Raw genomic sequence first — 23,479 nt, 5'->3', positions numbered from 1 at the left:
TTTTAACCATAAACTTTCACCAGCTTGACTGCACTCTGATTACCACAGATCACCTGACATCTCCCAGGGTTAAAATGTTTTATTGCCATCATACAAAACACACAAAAACATAGAAAACTCGTTACATAAAAAATTCAAGTTTTGAGAAAGTCTCGCAAAGTTCTTGGCCTCGTTTGCCCCGGGGGCAATTAAGTGCTCATCCTCTCTTAATACTTTAGTATCGCCTCTGTCGCGGGGAGAAGATGGTGTTGGGGTTGCTGTCGCGTTCCCTCTCCTTCTCCCGCTCCTTCTGGCTGTTTGGAGAAAGGGCCTCCTCCAGTTTCTTCTCAGTCTTGAAGAGATCTCGCCCCGTTCGCAAGATGTGCTCCTCAATTTTGCGGTGGCGTTTCATGTCTGACAATACTTTGTCCAGCCTGGCTTCCCTCTTCACCGAGGAGCGAGCAGAAGATCCTAGAAGAGGACAAGCATAAACTTAACAGTGAAGAGAGAGTAAAAGACAACACAGTCAAATCATTGAACTTTTGCACTTAAGGAGTGCATATTTTCAAGCTCTGATCTAAGTGGTTGCTGTCTCCCACCTGGCGTCCTGCGTCTGTTGATAAAGGTATTTTTGGGAGTGGCTTGCGTTTGCTCCTCATCAAAGTCAAACTCAGTTGGAGTTGGAGGCCTGAAAAATGGGGGAAAAAAAATGTTCATATCAATGCCAAACATAAATCCTTAAAAAAAGAGAAGGAATCTAACACTGACTTGCGCTCTCTCTCCAGCCTCTCCCGTTCTTTTGTTGCCTCTTCCTCCTCATCTCTCTCAGGTGAAGGGGTGCGTTCAGGTGTGGGGGGTCGTCTGGGAAGGGGCACAAAGTTCAGCTCCAGCATCTCTCCTTTAGCCAGGAGCTCATAGAGTCTTTTGATCTCAGCAGGAGGAGGCATCCAGTTTTTGGGGTCCTCCATTTCCTCATCGCTGTAGGCGAGCTCCCATTCACCGTCCACTTGTGCAGCCTGCTTTCCCTCCTCAGCGTCCACGGGCCCTGTGTCAGCCTGAGCTTCATCCTTCTGAGCCTCTCCTTCCACTGCATCTGTGGTCCCATCTGAGAAGGCAGGAAAAAGCACAGTCAGGTTAAACATGCTGTTAAATTTTGGAAAATTGTGATAAAAGGTCGATCAAAGCTTCCCAAAGCCCAAGATGACAACTTCAAATGTCAGGTTTTCTCCACAACCCAAAGGTAATCAGTTTAATGTTGTAGCGGGAGAAAGAAACCAAAGAATTTCAAATTTAAGAAGCTAGAATCAGAGGATTTTGAGGTGTGTTGAGGTTTTTTTTTTTTTGCTGGGGGGTTGGGGGGGGGTAATTACTTAAACTGATTAGTTATCCCAATAGCTAGTCATTAATTTAATAGTTAAATAATAAAATGATAATTGTTTCTACTCTATAAATATATGAGATAGCTAGCTAGATAGTCATGTATACATCACTGCAGTATTACAAAGTTATGCATATTAGTTTTGTTATTTTTTACTACAGATTTAACTGTACAGGACTACATATATTACACATTAAGCGCTAGGTTTAAGTCTTAAGACACTTGTATTAAAAAGTAATGGTAGTCAAAACAGTAATTAAACACATTTTAGACCAATTAACTTCTTAGTTATAAGCCGTAAATCCTCTGAAGTCTACACAATTACTTCACTTGTCAATTACTTGATATATATACATTATGTTCATATGTATGTTAGGAAATTAAATATATGGCATTTAAAGTCGCTAAACATCAAGTATAAGCACTTTTAAATTGACACAAAGTTGAATTTAAAGGCCTGGAGAGGAAGTATTTGAACTTGGACTGCTTACAAAATATTTACTGTTTTCAATGATTAATTTATATTCATTAAAACATTTTCGTGCATCAGCTGTATCCTCTTTTAAACTGTTTACATTCCTGCACGGGCTGTATAGTGAAGTAGTGGTTAGCACTTTCGCCTTGCAGTAAGAAGATCCCCGGTTCAAATCCCGGTCTGGGCCTGGGATCTTTCTGCATGGAGTTTGCATGTTCTCCCTGTGCTGCGTGGGTTTTCTCCGGGTACTCCGGCTTCCTCCCATAGCTGAGGTTAATTGATTATTGTAGGTGTGAGTGTGATTGCTTGTCTGTATATGTAGCCCTGCGACAGACTGGCGTCCCCTGCCTTCACCTGGGAGAGGCTCCAGCACCCCCTGTGACCCGAGTGAGGATAAAGCGGTGTATAGAGAATGGATGGATGGACATTCCTGCACTTGCATAATTTCACTAATGCAGTTCCAGCTTCTCCACCATTTACTGTTAATCCTCTGGATTATTCCCTGACTCACACTGGTTCTTGCCACAACAGATGTCAGCCTGTACGTGTGTAATGAACACTTCTCAGGCTTCAGACTCTTTCCCTAACAATGAAACTTCTTGCCTACAGTGCGTGCTATCAAGATGTGTGCTTTTATACCCCACACGCCCTCTTTCTGTGTGTTTATGAGTCCTACCTCTCTCATCCTTGGCTGCTGTGTCCTCCTCCGTGGCAGCTGTCATCTCTGTGTCCTGCGGCTCTGTATTGGCTTCATCCTGTTTTCCTGCATCAGGTTTTTCTGAGTCCTTCACCCCCAGAGCCTCTATTCCCTCTCTCAGTGAGGAGTCTGTGGCTTCAGCCTGCATCCTTAATGTTGCTGCTGCTCAACTTTATAGCCACAGATCTGCTAAAGACAGATTCACGTGAGAATACATTATAGTGCAACTTGTGAGCGGGAGGCAGATGTTTGAGAGCTTGCTAAAAGTAATATCAAGCCGGTGACTTTTAGCAGGAAGCAAAACAAGAGCTGTTTCCTACGGATAAATCCTTACAACGGAGTTTTATCTTTACTAGACTCAACAAGCTAGCTAACGTCAGGCCTAACCGCCAGCTATTTCTAAACAGCACTTAGTTAACCAACATACGTTCGTTATTTTTTACTACCTGTATGCCGTGGTTCAAGTGTTGCAGTTGAGTCAAATTCTTTCCCAAGCGATAAAATCTCGAAAGCTCTCCATGAGACTCGCTAAGTATAATAAACGATTATGCAGAGACGTAAACATAGCGCCATTTTGGCTGGAGGGACTGGGTGACGATCCACTCGGTTCCGCTGTTTGGCACAATCCCACTGATTAAAAACTACATGGACTGTACTTCCTCAGCGGACATGCGCGCAAGCAGCTTAGGCGGCTTAGGATGGAGATCTGCTCTCGGCGAGGTGCGCAGTCGCAAACAGAGATCAGGGCAAATTGGGCCACGATGTTAAAAGGAGTTTTACTTCTCTCTTCACATTTATAACTTCTTTTAAAGCCTATATATGTATGTTTCCATCGCATAAATGTATCTAGTGTATTCGGTGTGGCGGTAAATCTGAAAAATATGAGCGGAAGACGGTCTCTACGCAACACGTCAAATAGGCGCCATCGCGTGCGGCTCCTCTGATTGGTCAACGGCTGTTTGCGGCCGCAGCGCCCTCCGTTTGAAAAGTGTTCGGTTGGTGTGAAGTTACGGGGCCTCGACCGCCATTGTTAAAAGGAGGCGTCCGAAATGTTGCTAAAGGAGGAATTTAGTGATTAACGAAGATTTTGTGGAAAATTCGTGAGTAAAAACGGTAAGCATTAACTTAATGTCGGTAACGCTTGATAAAGGAAAAGCTAAAGCTAGAACCCTGTGTTTGTTAGCTTGCTGCTAGCTGTTTGAAGCTATCGTCGATAAGGAAGTTAGCTTACGATGCTTTATTTGAATGAAGTCTGTATTTTATTTAAACATCAGTTTAGTAGTGTTTGTAACTACGCTACCCTTTTTGTTTAGGACAACACCAACGTGGCGTATAAGTGGCTACCTTGTTGTTTAAGTTATTCCAGGCCTTTGTTTTCGGTAGATCAAACATGGCTCAGCGTGTGTCGGCATCAGATGGAGGAAACAAGAAGACGTCCAGGGTTCGAGTAGCGGTTCGTTTGCGACCCTATATGCTCAAACAAGACGAGAAAGATGAAGGACCGTGTGTAAGAGGCCTGAACTCCCAGAACCTGGAAATAATCAACTGGAGAAATGCTACAGAAACAGTCAAATACCAGTCAGTGTTTTGAGCATGTCTTTCCAGAATTGTTATATTATTGTGATTTCAGATTATTCTCCGACAGTAAGTATTAACAGTACTGTCTTTGTTGTTTCAGTTTTGACGTTTTTCATGATATGCAAACCACACAGCAAGAGGTTTTCCTCTCTTCAGTGAAGCCCATTCTGCCACACATACTGCAGGGACAAAATGCCAGTGTTTTCGCTTATGGGCCAACAGGAGCTGGTATGATGATTATAATCCTTTAATTTTCATCAAATGTAATTTAATTGTATAAACAGACATCCTATTCCACTCATGCCAGAGTATTTTGAATTGAGATTTTATCACAACAGGCTGTAATTGTGGTTTTGCTTTTATTCCTTTGTATATAAATTGTTGTGTTCCCCAAGAGGTTATTTTTTTCTAACTCTACATGTTCTCTTGTGTAGGTAAGACCCACACTATGTTGGGCAGTCCAGACCAGCCAGGTGTGATCCCTCGAGCAGTACGTGAAGTGTTTAATTTGGTAAAAGCTAAGAATGAGGATGAAGGATGGAAGTACAGCATTGGGATGTCGTATCTGGAAATTTACAACGAGAAGGTATAAATGGTTGGCTCCATACCTTGTGTAGTAGCTTAGTCTTGAGTTTCTGTCTATGATTAGAAGGTGGGTTTGCAATGTGGCTGCTAGTACTTTAAAATTTACGTGTTAACCTTTAATTGAGCACCAGGAGTCCATTTCTGGAGTTTTTTTTTTTTTTTTTGGATGCATGTTTGTTTTATGATTATGAATTTCCTGTTCAGTTGTTAATGCATGGGTTATGTTTGAAATGGATATTAAATGTATTTAGCACTTGAATCTTTGGCTGGTATTGGTAGAAAAGAATTTGTCCTGGCTGATTATTAGTAAAGGAGGTGATGGAGACTGATATTGCCTGTATTAATTACACAATAAGGTATTTAGTGTTTTGTTTTTAAAATATGACTTTCCATCCATTTCCTTTGTGTCAAATCAGATATGCTGCATTCGAGCCCTTCTCTCCTATAACCTATCACTGCACAAATGTTTTTCACATGTTTTTGTGTCCTGTTGCACTTCAGCATTTAAAGACGACTTTCGCTTCTGTGTTGTGGTACTTTAATGTTTCAGTATTCAATTTTGTGTCATTTGCTAATCTGCTTTCCGTTGCAAGTTAGTTTTCCATCCAGGAAATGTTTGCAACAAATGCACACATGATAGGCAGCAGAGATGTGTATGAACAGAGCATGCATTTCAAAGATCAGGATTGCAGTAGATGACATTGTGGGCTGCCAAATATTTATTAATGAATGGATTAATCATGTGGGCCTGTACTACTCCAGTCCTCTTCTATGATCCTGAACCTTTAATCATACCTATACTTCTTTTTTGGTTTCTCTGTTACATATATTTTTTTTGGACTGGATCATTATTTTTGTACCTTGATATTGTACCTTGATATTTGCTTTTTGCTCTCTCAGGTGCTCGATCTTCTGTCGCCAAACTCCCAGGATTTGCCAATCAGAGAGGACAAGGACAAGAACATCCTTATCCCAGGCCTTACCCACACAACCATCTCTTCTTTCTCTGATTTTGACAAACACTTTGTTCCTGCCACCCTCAATCGCACCACAGCTTCTACCAAACTAAACCAGCGCTCCAGCCGCAGCCACGCTATCCTTCTCATCAAGGTTTGACCTGCAATTTGATCATCACTGAAAATGGGCTGGGTTTTTTTCCCCTTTGAAATGATCTGTGCATTGGAGTCTAATGGGCAGTCAAACAGCATCTTAAACAGGTCGTGGTCTCTGAGCAGTAGACCAGGATTTGGTAGCTGGTGCTAAGATCAGTTCTCTTCTGCAACACTCCCGCTAGCAACTTTTGGGCTTTCTGGGATTACTATGGGAGAGAGACAAACTGGTGTCTGCTGGTCCATTTCATATTTTATCTTCTACATTCTTGTTCTCATGCTGTAGCACTTAACATGTGGTGTTTCACGTTTGTTATTATAAGTAAGCCTCTTGCTGTTTCTCTATCGCTCATCTAACATACATTCTGCTTGGTTCTCTTGTCTTTCCCATCATTGCCCCATCTCAAATCTGTATCTTTTCAATGATCCAGGTTGTACGGACTCAGAGTGCAGCGCCCCGCAGACAGCAGACGGGCAAGCTGTACTTGGTAGACTTGGCCGGGTCTGAGGACAACCGCCGTACCGGCAACCAGGGCATCCGTCTGAAGGAGAGCGGAGCCATCAACCTGTCTCTCTTCACACTCAGCAAAGTTGTGGACTCTCTTAACTCCGGAACTGCTATCCGTGTGCCGTACAGAGACAGTAAACTGACACGGCTGCTGCAGGACTCTCTGGGTGGCTCGGCACACTCGGTCATGATCACCAATATCGCACCGGAGTTCAAATATTATTTTGACACTTTTAGCGCTCTCAACTTTGCAGCAAAGTCCAAGCTGATTGTGAACAAGCCCTTCACTCGTGAAACTGTGGCTGTGCCTCTACTGCCAGGTGAGTGAGACAGAGTGAGAAAACCTAAGGACTTGCAATAAAAGAAAAATCAAATGTAGGGGGATATGGCAACTTCTGACAACATTTTATCTGAAGGCCATTAGGGGGCACCCATGTCACATCAGAGGATCGTGACTAAGAGTAAACCCTCTCTCTCAAGGCAAGATGGGTGTGATTTTATGATTCTTTCACTCAGTGTTTTCTGCTTTGATGCTTTTTCTTTTCTTTTGCGTTGCCTTGATAGTGATCCTTATGGCTACATTTTGTTGGTCTTCTGTTGGCTTTCATTCAGCGCTGCATTGCAGTTTTGAGTGATGCTGTGCCATCTTCATCTGAGTGGCTTCACACTCTAGAGAAATCCCACAGACACTGTTGCTACAGTGCACTGAATACTAAACTGTTAATTTTCCCTCTGCCTTCATCTCCAGTGAAGCGGGCCAGAGAGGAACACGAAGCAGGGGGCTCTGGCACTGAGCCACACAAGAAGAGGCAGAAAGATGAGAAGAAAACCCAGCAGGAAGGTTCCTCACCCTCTGCACATCACCACAGGTTAAAAACCCACACAGATACAGACTTATTGATTATTTGTCGGGCTAATTAGGTTTTTGAACTGCGATGTCTGACTGAAGAAAATTCCCATGCGTCAGCCCAGCGCTACCACTTCAAATTCCGTTTCTTATGCTGTGTCACATCTAGACAGCAGCAGCTCAAACAAGCCATAGTCTCAAAGTAGAATGGGCCAAGATTTTATAGCTTGTGCTGAAAGCAAATTTCTGCAGAGCTCCTATTGGCTACAGCTGCTATGCCTTCTGGGAGAGAGATGAGCGCTGCTGTCTGTTATCGGGTGTACGAGCCTGTCTGGGCGAGGATAATTGTGAACAAGAATTTTTGACCCTTGAATGCGTTTCAAAGCCCCTGATCATACAGTCTCCCTTGTCTGCCTGTCTTTTTTTTTTTTATTCGTTTGTGTTTTTCAGTCTGTCAGAACCGTCAGTGATGGACAGACTAATAGCTTTGGAGAAGCTGATGATGAGCTGCCAGGACAAAGATAGAACCAGCATGCTAAAAGATATGGCCCAGTCTCGCAAAGAGATCCAGGTGAAGATGCACACCTACATCAAAACACGAGTTTGATCCTTTCTAACTTTACCGAGTTCAACCTTTGTCTGTCATAATTTCTGTCTGTATGTCGTAGCAGATCTGAAAGTTCTTCTTACTGATCGATCAGCTCTCTGTTGATATTTCATTGCTTTGACTTTGTATTTTTTGTCTTTCACAGGAGCTCAAAGAGAAGCAGAGGGAGTTTGAGAGCAAGGCCAAGCTATTCAGTCAGCTGACTGGAGAAAAGTCGATTACACAACAAGACCCCGTCTTCAAGAACAACACAGCTCCCCTACAGAAAAAACAGTCAAATGCCATGAAGCCCAGGAAGCAGCAGGCGGTGGTCCAACCCCTGCAAGGTCAGTTAGAAATCACAGGCGGGTAGCTGTTACTGTAACTAAATGGATTTTCGCAGGTTTATCAAGAAATGAGTGCTCTGTTGAAATACACTGTTAATGAATTGAAAGACCAACGTTTTAAGACTCATTTTATGGGATGCTGTTCTTAAACTCCCACAAATGAAAACATGACCTTGGAAACCTTTTTCTGTCATGCATTTCTCAGTTGTTGATGCTTCCTTAAAGAGGAGTGACTCACTGATTCTGTCATGTTGAATCACTAGAGCTGTTGATGAGCTGCAATGTGATACAAGAGCTCAATCTACAACATCAGAGCTAGAAAACGGATCAAATGACGATGAGGAGGAATTTTTTTACACACCTCAGCAACACGGAGTGTGAGCCAGATAACTTTCCTCACCATCTGTCTCATGCATTTGGCTTTGAAATGGCTCTACATTTTACCCCAAACAAAAGCATGCAATTTTCACTATAAAATTTTCACATTTGTTTTCACTTCGAAGCGAATATTTATGCCCATAACATATCCTGTTCTAATGTGGCACTAAATGAATGAATAGGCATTAATGGTATAAGTTTTCTTCTCAGTGTCCCAGCTCCAGCCTCTTCAGCAGCTTGCAGTCGCCAAAAAACAGTCCGTCTGTGTCAAGAAGAAAGAGAAGAAGCTTTCAGACCTGGTTGAGGTCAGCATCCGAGCCTCTACTGTGCTGCGCTTAGCTTGACACATCTGCAGACTTGCAAGCATCAGATACAAGCTGACGTAGTGCATTAGCTTCAATTTGTTCTTTTCGACTCGACTCGACAGATACTGCAGGAATGTATTAGGTCAAAACTGACCTCTCTAGACCAGTACAGATAAATAAATGTTGACAGTTAAAAGTAGGTTGCCTATACTGTACATTATGTAATGGTGACTATTTATAAAAATAAACCTTACACTGTTTTATTATTTATTTCTTCCTCAGTCCCCAAATGGTAAAGAGAACATGAAGGAGAATACCTGGGAGTCTCAGCTTGACACGTCTGTGCTGGAGCAGTCCAGACAGAAAATCCTGCAAGTTTTAAACACCGGGTGCCTCAAAGAGCTCAAAGGTCTGCAGCAGATCGGTGACAAGAAGGCCAAACTCATCCTGGGCTGGAGGGAGATCCATGGTCACTTCACAAAGGTGAGCCAAAGAAAAAATTCAAATGGAGATCTTGTTTTAGGTTGTATCCTAGAACAGCATCTTGTCTGCTTTTTTTCCAAGTGTACTTGTGGTTGCTGAATGTGGGGTTTCTTATTTTGCAGTTGGAAGATCTTATAAAAGTTGAGGGGATGACAGAAAAGAGGTTTTCCTCCTTTATGAAGGTAAGCAAACTCCTCAGGAATATTATATGTTTTTATCAATGCTGGCAGTTTGACTTCATGAGAAGCCCCTTTTTGGGTCAGTTTTTAACCATTATGGTCCAGAATGCCACATTTTCAATACTGTTTGACTATTCTAGACTGATTTTGGTGAAACCTCTGGCTCCATGAAGGGAATGTTAGTGGTTCAGTCATTAAGAAAACTGAAAACTCAGCTCCTCACTGAACACCTTTGCACTTGACAGAAAGCCAAAAAATAAATTTCCTGTTACTTCTGCACTGCCTGTAGACACCACGGTCCTATTATCACACTTGAGCTTGTTTTATGGCTCCTATCCCGGTTCTTTTCTCCTGACTAGATCCTTGATTGTGTTGTATCTACTCTCAGATGTACATCACTTTGGATCAAAGCATCTGCTAGATGAAATTGTAGATTTGTTTTGAGTGAAATGCCTCGACTATTGGACATGTTAGAATAGATTTTAAAAAATATCTCCATTTCTTTGCCGACATGTCCTTTACAGAATGAATTGTAATATCTTGACGTCTCTGGTATTATTGCGGCAAAAATACAATTCATGACTAAATGCCTGGAAAAGAATTGACATTCCCATCAACCTCTGTTGTGCTTTTGGGTTTTTTTTGAGTCAAGTAGCAGATGTTGGCAATGTAAACAAACATCAGCATGATGGCTTTTAGCTCAAAGCTCCACTGTGCCTCAGTATGACTTATCATAGCTGCTAGCATGGCGGTAGACTCATTGGATCACACTAATGCACAGCAGTAAAACGTACTGGTTCATATGATCAAGTACTGCGCTTCAGTACAGTTTTCGTGTACTTGCACTTAAATATTTTTATGTTATAATACTCCACTAATTAATTTTAAAGCTTTATTACTTAGCTATTTTGCAAATTAATAGAAATTCTCACTCAACTAATAAATCTTACTAGGGTCAATGTATAATTGAGGGACTTTTGAAATCCATGGGATATATCTTGCATACATTTTAATTAAAAGTACAAAGAACTTATGATTGTGTCTTTACAAATTCCATAATTTATAATGGAAACAATCACTTCTTAATAAAAATGACTGGATATAACTAAAATGTCAACTAAATAACCATTCAAATTTAATAACAGTTAATAGGCCTGAAAACAGCAAAAAATGTGTCCTTGATGTGTATTTTGATGCTAGTATTTTTGTGAGATTTGAAATGCAGTTTTAAAAATTGTAATGCAGTGTTTTTACATTGTAGTATTGTTGCTTTTGTGTAAGTGATGAACTGTCAGCTTTACTCATTGCTTGTTGTTTTTTTTTTTTTTTTTTTTTTTTTTTTTTGCAGGCTAACATCCTGAGCGCCATGGGAAAATGATTTTAAGTCTGATTATTGTACTCAAACCCATGCAATGTACATACTTTTTATCTGAAATCCCGTGTTTGTGTTTTTATGCTTGGTTTTATTTTGTTTTTGTAGTTACTTCTGTGCTCCAATTGGTGGCGCAGCACTGCTTTTTAATAAAAACCTTATGTTATTAAATGCTGGCGTGTTTATTTCATGAAAAGGAATAAATTCAAGGGGGGACATCCACACGTGGGTCCAATGTCACCTTCTCCTGCGGCATGTCGGGTCATAAATCACCTCAGCAGGGTTCAGATTATAATTGGGCTAATTTGTGAACTCTTGTCCTTTCAGTAGGGCAAAGGCACGAGTTAATTTTCGAGATGCAGCATCATTGGATAAATGCTGGATGTTGTTTTTAGGGTGAGGAGAGGAGGATGCTATAATTCACCCCCCCCCCCCCCTTTCTCTCTCCTCCCTCCTCCTTTTCCCATAGCACGTAGTCTGGTTGATTTCACTTTTCATTTCACACACACCCCTCCTCCTCTCCGATCCACCCAGCCGACCAGGAGACTCCGTCCATCCCAGCACGCTGCGCTGTCAGCCGGGATCCAGCCTCCTCTCACTCCACCATCTGGATTCTTTTTTTCTATTTTTTGCACGTAGAAGAGCCACGTTTTTGGAAATCCACCGAAGATGTTGAAATCTTCCACCTGAGATTAATAAACAACCACGATGCCAAAGCCAGGGACGATCCGGCTGTGATGAGACGGGATTAAAAGCAAGAAGGTCAGTTTGATTTATGCTTAAATGAACGTTTTATCTCTTCACTGCCAATGCAAGAACCCGATTCGTGCCTGTTTTCATCCTTTCAATTTAGGCAGCTCCCATCCACAGAATGATCAGGCTAATTAATGACACTTCCTCCCTGCATCCATCCGAGTGTTTTCTCCTTTGTCTCCATCCTTTTCTCTGCTCCCTCCTTGCAGCTTTTGTTCTTGAACCCAGCGAACCATATGCCAGACAGCAGGTTGTGTACACATGATGAAATAAAGCTATGTACACACCTGCATCGTTTCAAAGCAGCCTGCCTCCATCTGCCATGCCTTTGTACTGCCCGTGTCATTGTGACCCGCTTTTGTTGTTACCTGAGAAAGGCAGGCTGCTATTTTAACGCCGGCCCCGATTTTTTTATTTGTATTTTTTTGTACAGTGACTCAAGAGAGAGTGTCATTTATTTATAATTCAATGTGAGGAGTGATCAAAAAATGCGGATAATAAAGAGGCTTATCGTGATATTGAGCCTAAATCTGCTCAAACAGAATGCATTTAGGGACTGTGGGGAAATTATTTGCATTGTTTTTAGAAGAAAAACAATCCCCTTTCTTGCAGTATTAATATTTTATTTCAGGCTTACTTACTTGAAAGATGCCATTCTCGTAGTACAGTTGGATGCAGCAGTAGTACTCTGAGGCCTGTTAACAGACTTTGACATATGAACTAAGTGGAAATCCTCTGTAATAGCAGATGAATTATAGAAAATACCAAATCAAGCACCTCCTGTAACCCTTTAAACCCACACTGGATTATTTATTTACTCCTGTTCCCTAAGCCAGCTGGGATAGACTCCAACCCTCTTCGACCCTAAAGAGGATTAAGAGATGTATAGATAATGAATGGATGGATGGATGGATGGAATTAACATGTATACAAGCTTTTTTTTTCCCCCAAGTGCTCATCTAAATGTGTTATCAAAGCCAAAAAACTTTGGCTCTGCATACTGTACATATTTAAGCACTTAAATTTTTAATTTGCTTCTATTCTTGTCTCCTCTCGGCTCAGTGTGAGCACCGCCTGCAGTTCAGCTCAGTTCAGCAGAAACTTCCCAGAATTTTTGTCACATGTTTGTTTGTCACAGCTGAGTCACTCGTGGCTTCTCGGTTGTGACGAGGATTGCAGAATTTTTTTGTCTTTTGAAGAATCCTCTCAGAGCAAACGATTTCTTTTTGGTGAATTTCTAAATCAGACATGGAGAAATGTAATTTTGTTGAAATGTTAGATTCGGTCAGATTCACGATAAATTATTCCGTCAGTTCTTTCCATTTCTGGCTCTGATGAATAGTGCATCTTATTATTTTTTAAAGATGGCATGCCCTGCAAGCCTACTGGCAGTTACTGGGGTTTAGAAGGTTTGGTATTGAACTAAGGGCTGTGTGAGCCACTAAATACAACACATTTGTTTGTGGTTTCTAAAGGAGATGAAGGAGATACGTTCCCTTCAGTATTAAAAAAAGAAGGAAAAGATTTTTATTTTGCTATTTGCTGACTTATTGTGTCTGAATTTTGGTTTCCTTTGCATAAATAAAGACATTTCTACTCTAAATTTATGCAGAAAATGCACAAAATTGTGCCTGAAAAATGAACCGGAAAGCAGAAAATTAAGCGTTTGATGCTCCAAATTTCCAGAGGAAAGATGCCCGAAGCCTTGCTTAATGTGTGCTCCCACAATGTTAAATGCATTTGACATTAACGCTACTGTAGTTATAATTTTTATTAAGATGCAGATTGACTATGTTGTAGGTTTGTAAAAATATATAAGAAATATACAAATTTAATCACTAATAAGGACAAAGATCCATCTTTTGTTTGCCCTTTGTGTCTCAGAAATGACATTGAGATTATGGCTTATAAGGAATGGAAAGTCACCAATCAAATCAATAAAAATATAACCCTCCTGTTGTCCTCATTTACAGGCACCAAAAAATATTATTTCCTCGTCTGAAAATAATCCCCCAAATTTCTGAAAATTTGCAAAACCTTCAGGAAGAAAATTCCAATAATTCCTTAAAAGTGTCCCTTAAAAGTTTCATTTAAAAAAAAAATCCCTCAAATTTCACAAGAAAATTCTTGTAAATATTTTCAAAAAATTAGTAAAAATCTTCCAAAAAAAAATCCTAAAAATATCTAAAGGGATGGCATATATATCATTAAAAATTCTAATATTTCAACCAAATATCTTATCTTATATTATCTTGTATTATTTCAACCATCAACCAAAATCCAGCAAAATTCGTTGGATTTTGGTTGATTTTTTTTGTGAATGTTCTTAAGAAACATTTTTAACATTTCTTTTTCCACCAAAAGATGTTCAAAGATTTCCCAAAAATGTTTAAAATGTTCACATCAGAAGTTTCACTGTGAAAATAGATGTTTTTTTCCGTATTTTCAAACTTTAAAATGGGTCAATTTTGCAGGACACCACGAGGGTTAATAAAAAAAAAGCAAAATCTGGAATAATAAAAGTTTATTATTTTTTTATAAAAAGACATGTTTTTCACCCTCTTCCCTCTCTATTAAGCCATATACAATCCCTAAGGAGAAGCAAGTGAGCATCCTCTGTTTAGAAATATGATTAAAACCGCCACTTTCTGGCCCCCAGGTGTAACCACAGGCAGCACACACAGGACTGAACCACAAACAGAGGCCTCATTTTGCCGTCAGCATGGCTGTGAACATGATGCCAGCTCCCGCCATTTGGCACGGGGAGGAACAACCGTCGCTGCTGGACCAGGAGGGCTCCCCGCCGAGCCAAGCCCCCGTCTCAGTGCCGTGTCCACCAGCCAGAGGTGAAGAGCTCATCCACAGCAGCAGCAGCCCAGCCAGCGCCAGGCCCCCCCGGAGCAAATCCAAAGGAGAGCTAGTCATCGTCATCAACGAGAAGCTGAAGAACAGTAAGTGACTGAGTTTGACCTCACAGCTGCAGGGTCGCGCAGCTGCTTAGTCAGCTGGCTCGGGGAAAGTCAAATCCCAGCGTGTGAATGAGCCACTTTTAGAGCACACACATTTACCTGGAACTCGTCCTTTTCCATCCTTCATGTGTAGGTAATGGGATCCACCCAGGGCCTGCAGAGAGCACCTCCCCGGTCATCTCCTCCCCTCCCAGACGACAACACTCCATCTCTTACCCTCATCACGCCAAGACCAGGAAGGGCAGCAGGGCCAGCTCCATCGGCTACACCGCCTTCTCTCCGAGGCCGTCGCTGTCCCGCCACTCCAGCATCGCCACCAACCCCCCGCTAGACCGCACCAAGGTCAAAGACTACCTCCTGCTGTCCGTGCTGGCCTGCTTCTGTCCCGTCTGGCCCATCAACATCGTTGGCTTTGTCTACTCCATCATGGTAAGAGGAAGAATGTGTTGCTCTTGTGCACTGGAAAAAAATGCCCCTCTCAAAACAAGAAAAAAAGAACTTATTTCAAGGAACTTTTACCTTGAAATAAGTGAAAAAATCTGCCAATAGAACAAGTGGAAAATGGCTTGGTAAGATTTCTTGAAGTAAGACATGATCTTGAAATCTTAACATTAGCTGGGAAAACTTATTTTGAGCTGCATTTTTTTCAGGATTGTCAAGCTTAGGTGTCTTATCCCTCCAGTTGTCCTCATTTACGGCACCAAAAAATATTGTTTCCGTGTCTGAAAAAAAAAATAAAATCAGCAAAAAATTCCCCAAATTCATAAAAAAATTGTAAAATCTTCAGTAAGAAATTTCCCCTTAAAAAATTACTTTAAAAAAATCCCCTAATTTGACAAGAAACAAAAATTTTAAAAAATATAAAAATTGTAAATGTTTCCAAAAAAATGAATAAAATCTTCCAAAAAAATCCTAAAAAATATCTAAAGTGTTTTCATATATATCAGTAAAATTTCTAATATTTTCTTTAAGAACATTCAGAAAAAAATTGCTGGATTTTGGTTGATTTTTTCCTGAATGTTCTTAAAGAAACTTTAAAAAAAAAAAAATAAATTTCTTTATTTCCACCAAAAAATGTTCAAAAATGTCCCTGAAATTTTATAAAATGTGGAAGTCTTCACTGTGAAAATATTTTCCCCCACATTTTTAAACTTTAAAACGGGTCAGCTTGACCTGCAGGATAACAGGAGGGTTTAAACAAGATAATTTCAAGATCGTTTGACTTAACGAGATATTTAAGATGCACTGTCCTTAAAACAAGTCCCTCCATCTTGCTGAAATGTCACCTGTTAAGTGAATTTATCTTAAATCAAGTGGGATGAGACATTTAGACTAAAAATAAGACAAATAGGCTTGCTGAGATTTTGAGTTTTTTCAGTGTGTTGCGTTTTCCAGTCAGAGTGATGCTAACAGATGGTTCCATGTCCTCCTCCAGTCCAAGAACAGCCTCGAGCAGGGCAACCTGGACGGCGCCGTGCGTCTGGGTCGCGTGGCCAAGATGCTGTCCATGGTGTCTCTAGTAGGAGGGACGGTCATTATCATCGCCTGCATTGTCAACCTGGCCAGTGAGTGTCCCAAATCTGACCTTTAAACCCTAACCTCACATTTTTTACCTCCTGTGTAGCTGAGCACCGCTGATCCTTTCCTCTGAACTCTCCTTTTAGATGTGAATAGTGAATTGAAGGATTTGTAGCCCTGCAACCACAGACCGTCGTGGCTCAAACACCTGCTGTTTATTCCACCGTAATATGATACTTGGCTCTGTTAGCACAAGCCGACCATAATCACTGATATTATTACCATCCATGTTTGCACAATACTGCACACGACACAGTGCCTGCACGCATCTTTATACACTTACGCCACTTTAGCCCTTCAGGAACGATGTCTGTGCTGCACAAAGATCAGAACATATTAAACGCTTCTGCATCAAATCTACATTTCCTGACGTGTTCCTCCACATTTTGCACGGGTGGCCTCCAGCTGTAACCAACCGCATGCCTCGGTTTGTGTGTATCTGTAGAGTGATTTGTGCAGTCCACTGTCTGTTTGCTTGTACAAAATGTGAAGTCCTGTTGTTCCTGTACCCTGTATAATGTATGTGAGTGTGTGAGTTGCTAACAGGCTCACAAGTTGAATAAATGTACAAATGCAAATAAAGGGATTCTGATAACAGATCAGTGATGATTTCAGTGACTTGTGCAGAAAAGGGACTAGCATTCGTTTGTGTGTTTAACCCTCGTGTCGTCCTGCGGGTCAAATTGACTCGTTTTAAAGTTTGAAAATGTGGGAAAAAAAAAAAAAATTTACAGTGAAACTTCTGGTGTCCACATTTTCAACATTTTTGGGAAATCTTTGAACATTTTTTGGTGGAAAAAAAGAAATGGTAAAATGCTTCTTAAGAATATTCACACAAAAAAATTAACCAAAATCCAGCAAAATTTCGCTGGATTTTGGTTAATTTTTTTTGTGAATATTCGTAAAGAAAATATGAGAAGTTTTACTGATATATATACAATCACTTTAAATATTTTAAAGATTTTTTTGGAAGATTTTTACTTATTTTTTTTAAATATTTACAAGAATTTTCTTGCCACATTTGGGGGATTTTTTTTAAATAAAACTTTTACGGGAAACTTTTAGGATATTATTGGAATTTTCTTCCTGAAGGTTTTGCAAATTTTCTGAATTTTTTTTGCTGAAGCTTTGGACTTTTTTCAGACAAGGAAACAATATTTTTTGTTGCCCGTAAATGAGGACCACAGGAGGGTTAAACATATTCACCGAGGGTCAGTCAGTTAAATGATTCTTTGCCTTTCAGTTCAAGCAGATACTTATCTGTACTTTGTTTCTGAATGCACACAGTCTCAGCCTGTTGGGCCTCATTAAGCCAAGAGATGTCCTAATTAGCTCAATGACTGCAAGAACAATTGTAGGCACAACTTGAGTTTAAGAGCTCTGGGACTCAGCAAGCCTTGTTTTTCCTCATTATATAACTGTCCTCTGTGGTATCTGAAAGTTTATACATCCATATTAAGTTGCAGAATCCATAGCTCTAACTAATATGCTTCCTTTTCTTTTTTTAGTAAATGTGAAAACCTGAGTTTCATCCCAGGATGAAACCGGATAAGACAACTGACCGTCTGGCCCGCACCTGCACCACCATCTTTACCGCCTAGTCATTACCTGGATGTGTGACAAAATATGCACCCGATATACAGCGCTTACTTATATTTCTGTAATCTTTATAAATCCCTTTTGCTAATGGAAGAAAATAAAATATGCAAAATGCCACTCTGAGTCCGGGGAAGGGGGTTGGGGTGGGGTTTGGTTTGTCCGTCTGATGTTGGAGAAGGGAGTCAGACTAATCAGTCCCTTCGTATTCTGGCCCACACATTCAGAACGATTCTTAAGAAAACTCTTTGAGAATCCCATCACCGCCCCGCAGAACTGTTGGACTAGAAAACCAGCGGAGGCGGTAACGGAACATGAAGCAGGAAGGACCGGCCCCACCGACACCCACCAGCTCCAGCTCCACGACTAAATATCCATCCGTCACCACACCAACAACTGGGACCCGTCAGAGTTTCAGCTAAATCCCCTCAGACACACGGAGGGTGGGCTCTGGTATTTGGGTTGCATTGGAATCACACAGCAGAAAAAAAAAAAACATCTGTTCCCTTCCCCCTCCTCACAGAGAAGAAGAAACACTTGCAGTCACAGAGTGTCCTCTTGTTTCAGACTGTCCTCTGTGGCTCTCCTGACTCCACGACGCCCTACATCTTGTGTCTGACTGTACGGGTGGCAAAAAGAGGATGAAAGAGAGGCTTACCAAGGACTAGCTATGGGTGCTAAAATGAAAGGGATTATGGAAAGTCTCGCAGAGAAGGCACACTCATCACTGCAAGGGAAAAAAATACGTGCCAAACAGAAGAATTTAAAGTTTGTAAAGACCCAATTCTGGTCACAGGATTGTTGTAGAGAGGAGCATCCAAGTGTGTTTGTACTCTGCAGCAGCTTTACACCACTGACCACTGTGAGCCGGACAACAAAACCCCCCAAACTGTAGCAAAGATCCTCGACAGCACTCATTTTACAGTGAAGCTAGTGATGCTACTTCATCTATCTTTTTGATAATGTTTGTAAAAGATCCTTTTGAAGAACAGATTTCGTAATGTGATGCTGTTGTGCCGCAGTCGACAGATGGTGGTAGTGTTGTGTGTGTGTGTGTGTGTGTGTGTGTGTGTGTGTGTGTGTGTGTGTGTGTGTGTGTGTGTGTGTGTGTGTGTGTGTGTGTGTGTGTGTGTGTGTGTGTGTGTGTGGGCATCACTATTTGGTTAACAAATTATATAGCTTGTGATTGCAGCCAAAGACGTGGCCTCAGCCTGCACTCACAGCTCCTCTGTGCTTTCAAACCAAGACACACTGCGGCGCTCTGAACAGTTGATTTTAACCCCGGATGTGTCAGCTCCTTTATATACTCCGCGCCCTTTCTGTTGTCGTACACACTTTTGATTCAGACTGGGGGTTTCATGGCCGTGAGATTTAAGTAGCATTGCGATAGCAATAGTGTGGAGAACTCATTTTCGAAACTGGTTTGTTATTCTTGCTCTAATATCTCCTGTGTATCCTGAACTAACCTCTAATCTTTATCTACCTGTGATTCTCACTGTGATCTGAAACAGAAGCTCTCCTTATTTACTGTGTCCCGGATTTTTGAATCATGTACAGAAATCACCGGCAGACAGTTTCTGTAAAGATTAAAATGCTCCCCTCCCCCTTCTTTGTTATAATGTAAATTTAATTGTAATCAACGGTTGATGTATTCTGCAGATATAAATCTCAATATTGTGATAATTCTCTAGTTGATATGAGTTAGCATTAAGTAGTTTGGATCTAATGTAGGCTCAGAAACTGTCAGATGGATTCCTGACAGTCATTGTATTCCCATCAGGCTTCTATAATCTCTGTGGTTATTGGCATGTTGTGGATTTTTTTTTTCTTTTTTTAATGTACGATGATAGAAAATGACAAAGATGAGCTGGTAGTTGGAATATTATACTTCTGCAGCACATTCATAATAAAGACACAATGCATGTACCACGTTGTCAGTGTTGTTTCAAAGAGATCAAGAGCAACAGCAGCGCAGATTAAAGAGATTTTGTTTGTGTGGGAGAGAATGAGTGTCAAAAGTGGGAGATATCCAAAGAGCTCAGCCACTGAGGAGGGGATTGTGTTGTTGCAATTTAGCAGATGAGACAGAGCATTAATGTGTTTCTTCATGCTGTGATAGCGTGTAAGCTGCAGGGCTGCAAAGCGCCTGCTGTTGTCAGGCAGCAGGAAGAGCAAAGTGCTGAAGGCGGTGGCCCTGAGCCCAGGAAACACGCCGCATGATCGGCTGTAATGAGAACTTAAGCCTCCAATGACTTCAGCAAAAAATCAAAGCGAAAATATCCCTCATTATGTTTCTCTGAGGTTTTCTAAGCCCCTGAAGAAGCTTTTACTAGTAGCTGCTCAGGATTTTCCTCATTCATATCACTCGGAAACAGAGCAGTGAATGGACTGAAATGTTTAAATATAAAGAAAAACATTAATCAACAATCATACAGTTTATGCTAACTAAAGTAGCAGATTAATTGCTTAGTCAAGGCGGGATATTAAACCTCATGTTGTCCTGTGGGTCAAAATTGACCCATTTTATAGTTTGAAAGTGTGGGGAAAAAAAATATATTTTCACAGTGAAACTTCTGATGTCCACATTTTCAACATTTTGGGAAATCTTTGAACATTTTTTTTAGTGGAAAAAAGAAATGGTAAAATGCTTCTTAAGAACATTCACAAAAAAATCAACCAAAATCCAGCGAAATTTGCTGGATTTTGGTTGATTTTTTTGTGAATGTTCTTAAGAAAATATTAGAAGTTGTACTGATATATATGTAATCACTTTAGATATTTTTAGGATTTTTTTGGAAGATTTTTACCCATTTTTTGAAAATAATTGGAAGAATTTTCTTGCCAAATTTGGGGGATTTTTTTTTTAAAAAATAAACTTTTAAGAAAAACTTTTAAGGAATTATTGGAATTTCCTTCCTGAAAGTTTTGCAAATTTTCAGAAATTTCGGGAATTTTTGGCTGAATTAAAAAAAAAATTCAGATAAGGAAACAATATTTTTTGGTGCTGGTAAATGAAGACAACAGGAGGGTTAATAAGCTGCTGTTCTGATAACTGGTTACATAGGCGTTTCTAGTCCATTTTTGAGGGTGCTCAAGCACCCCTAAATTGAATTCCATCACCCCTAAAATTTAAAGGATTTTGAATTTATTTATTTTTGTATTGCATGTGCTTCTTTTAACAAACCAGAAAAGTGTAAAAACCATACAGTATTTGGTTGATACGTAATGTTTTAACAACAGAAATACAGCACCCCCTCCCTCCCCCCCATCTTGCCTCAAAAATGGTTTGATCCAGCCCAACTTTCCTAACTCGGGCTCTGAGTCTCTACCTGCACATAGTAAAGCGCTGCTTCCCAGGTAAGGTGGTTTGCTGTAGTGGTGTAAGTACCTGGTTTAAACCAGGATATGTAGCACAATTCTTAACTTCTACCACTCAATACCAACACATTATTATCATTACAAGTCCTCATTTTTGCCGCATTTAATCACAGGCTACTATTTTTGTTGCTAGGTAGGAGTTAGCTGACGTTTTTCTAGCTAGCAAACGTTACAGGTGGCCAGCGTCTGTTTGAACTGGACTGAGAGAAGCTAGCTGTTGTGTCAGTGCATGTGTTGATATTAAAGCCAAGGTGCTACTGACTAGCTAACTGACTGGATGCCCATTAACATTATAACTCCTATTGTGTGTGTGTGTACAGACAGACAGCCTCATCGTGGACATAAAATTGATTTTTCGAAAAAAAGAGCCAGGTTCAGGTAAGAGTGTAAGATCAAATGGTTTATCAAGAGTAATGCTGTAAGTTGGATCAATGTATTAATGTTTATATCTCTTATTAGATATGAAACACATTGTTTGGTTATTTTCCTTTAGGTTGACGGTACAAAGAGAGAGAGAGGACGTTATTTATTCATATTCTTATTGGTATTTTTTCATATTTATGTATTTTTTCATCTAGTTGAATACAATCTATTTGTGTATGATTGTCAGTCCAAAGAGGGAAAGGCGAAAAAGGGGAAGGAGAGGAGAGAGTGCACGGTCAGGAAGAACCAGGTAAGAAAACAAACAGAGAATAGTGGCACGCAAACAGCAGCTGTTAGGATGACAAAGAAAAACATCCATTCACAATATAATTTTACATATATGTCATGGAGGTTATGTGTTCCCCCCACATTAAGTGCTTCCAGAATCACACTTAATAGATATCAGTGGACTTCATTCTAAACAGGACGTCTTCATTACATTTTCCTAATTATCTCTATGCTTTACTATTTGCTTAATTTCACTGCACAATACCAATAAAAGTCAAAAAATAAGTCCAAGGTCCATTTTTTGGTGTTTTTGGTACTTAGTATAGGGGGCTGGTTTACTCCATAAACATACATGCTGTTTATGTGTATGCTGAGGAGCTCCTGTCTCTAAATGAGTCATCTTTTCCCAGAAATTACCGTTACAATATGTTTCTTTTAAGATTCCAGTGCATTCCTCCTTTGCTGTGACTCAGCATTTAATTAACCTTTATCAGATTGGATGGTTTAATCACAGACTTTTTCAAAAAATGTTATACTTTTCTTTCACAAATGTGGGAATGAAATTGCGTTAAAATGTACAAAACAGTGAAATTCATCTTGCCTGGCCGGGCACGTCTGGGTGCTCAGCACCCCTAAACCTCTGATCCTAGAATTGCCCCTGACTGGTTAATCCTTTAAGACATTTTCTCAGTGAATTAAACTCAATATTCTGCAGCCACACTAACATCTCTGTGAGCTGAGTGCTAACTGCAGCAGAGCAACATGTCAGGAGACTGCTGCTGAAGATTAGCCTGAGGCCACCTCTGGTACAATGCAGAAATAAAAACATTTCTGTTTAATATTCTATTTGGTCGCCTTAGTATAACATGTTGATGTTTAGCAGGTGTGGTTGCTTCATACAATAATGGCTAAGTAGCATTAGGTTTCAGATATACAGTCATGAATCAAAATACTGGCTGACACAGCCCAGAAATATTCACATTTTAACCTGATATTTGCATAGTTTTCAAGTTATTTCAGAGCAGAAGTGATGTAAAATGTGACACTGCTCTCTGTAAAGTAAGGTCATCCCACTCTCTGCTCAGCTCTTGTTCCACAGTAATTTCATAGAAACAGTGAGCTTTTCTATGTATAGCTTCAGATTTGCCTTGGAAATACTTGTTTGCATAAATTTTACTTCATAGTATTTTGGGCCCTTTAAATAGTTCAGGAAGAGATGTGAGTGCTGGTCCAGAGAAAAGTCTCATAACACAGTACCTCGAATACATAGCTATGAATAATCAGAGTAAATCTGCTGTCTGTGTCGCTGACAAAACACTGGAAATTCTGCCCATTGCATAAAAACAATTTATCTAACACCATGTGCTACCTGCTGTCATATTGTGTTACTTTAAAGATTAGAGGTCACACTCTGTAAAGGGAAACATCTATAAATACAATAATGTCACTGCTGCAGTTTTTTTGCTCTGAGAACGTAAAATGGAAAAATATCTGTAATATAATATATAAAATATTTGGACTTTAGTAAACAGATGAGACTTTTACAAACTGTACAACATGATCCCGACAATTTGATCAACTACATCATGGCTGTTATGGCTTTATCCAGAGCGTTTTTTCTTTTTTTCCGTTCACTACACTATCACATGACTGCTCCAGAACAGGTGGTAAGGAAAAAGGAAGAAGAAATGGATAGAAATCAGAATGACAGATGAAAAATGCAGAGTTTTTTTTAGAAATAAAACATT

The 23,479-nt window shown here is 40.2% G+C and overlaps 3 protein-coding genes and 1 long non-coding RNA gene across 6 annotated transcripts; 3 read left to right on the top strand and 1 right to left on the bottom strand.

The window, feature by feature from the left end:
* Window positions 1-64: 64 nt before the first annotated feature.
* pagr1 (PAXIP1 associated glutamate-rich protein 1) lies at window positions 65-3,157 on the bottom strand. Of its 2 annotated transcripts, none has more exons than XM_022219051.2 (5): window positions 2,976-3,157; window positions 2,509-2,718; window positions 748-1,084; window positions 579-667; window positions 65-450 (listed from the first exon to the last, which is right to left on the bottom strand). In XM_022219051.2, the coding sequence occupies exons 2-5, from the start codon at window positions 2,675-2,677 to the stop codon at window positions 215-217; spliced, it is 831 nt and encodes a 276-aa protein (XP_022074743.1). In that variant the 5' UTR covers window positions 2,678-2,718; window positions 2,976-3,157; the 3' UTR covers window positions 65-214. The 2 variants fall into 2 exon arrangements, with proteins under 2 accessions (XP_022074743.1, XP_022074744.1); XM_022219052.2 differs by having other exon boundaries at window positions 2,509-2,715.
* A 331-nt stretch (window positions 3,158-3,488) lies between these two features.
* kif22 (kinesin family member 22) lies at window positions 3,489-10,977 on the top strand. Its single transcript, XM_051939477.1, has 13 exons — window positions 3,489-3,642; window positions 3,913-4,107; window positions 4,208-4,335; window positions 4,542-4,693; window positions 5,593-5,802; window positions 6,233-6,629; window positions 7,058-7,178; window positions 7,607-7,727; window positions 7,909-8,089; window positions 8,678-8,772; window positions 9,055-9,255; window positions 9,378-9,437; window positions 10,783-10,977. Exons 2-13 carry the CDS (start codon window positions 3,920-3,922, stop codon window positions 10,810-10,812), a joined length of 1,884 nt encoding a protein of 627 aa, XP_051795437.1. The 5' UTR covers window positions 3,489-3,642; window positions 3,913-3,919; the 3' UTR covers window positions 10,813-10,977.
* Window positions 10,978-11,267: 290 nt separating this feature from the next.
* prrt2 (proline-rich transmembrane protein 2) lies at window positions 11,268-19,628 on the top strand. Of its 2 annotated transcripts, none has more exons than XM_022222816.2 (5): window positions 11,268-11,568; window positions 14,219-14,510; window positions 14,662-14,957; window positions 15,964-16,093; window positions 16,193-16,703. In XM_022222816.2, exons 2-5 carry the CDS (start codon window positions 14,282-14,284, stop codon window positions 16,219-16,221), a joined length of 684 nt encoding a protein of 227 aa, XP_022078508.1. In that variant the 5' UTR covers window positions 11,268-11,568; window positions 14,219-14,281; the 3' UTR covers window positions 16,222-16,703. The 2 variants fall into 2 exon arrangements, with proteins under 2 accessions (XP_022078508.1, XP_022078509.1); XM_022222817.2 differs by lacking the exon at window positions 16,193-16,703 and adding an exon at window positions 17,615-19,628 and having other exon boundaries at window positions 11,271-11,568.
* Window positions 19,629-20,998: 1,370 nt separating this feature from the next.
* LOC127531077 (uncharacterized) lies at window positions 20,999-21,876 on the top strand. Its single transcript, XR_007937951.1, has 3 exons — window positions 20,999-21,059; window positions 21,401-21,458; window positions 21,691-21,876. It is a non-coding gene; the product is annotated as an uncharacterized LOC127531077 (long non-coding RNA).
* Window positions 21,877-23,479: the final 1,603 nt, after the last annotated feature.

Source organism: Acanthochromis polyacanthus, chromosome 19 (genome assembly GCF_021347895.1).
Source record: "Acanthochromis polyacanthus isolate Apoly-LR-REF ecotype Palm Island chromosome 19, KAUST_Apoly_ChrSc, whole genome shotgun sequence".
NCBI lineage: Eukaryota > Metazoa > Chordata > Actinopteri > Pomacentridae > Acanthochromis > Acanthochromis polyacanthus.
This window is presented reverse-complemented; position numbering and strand designations above follow the sequence as displayed.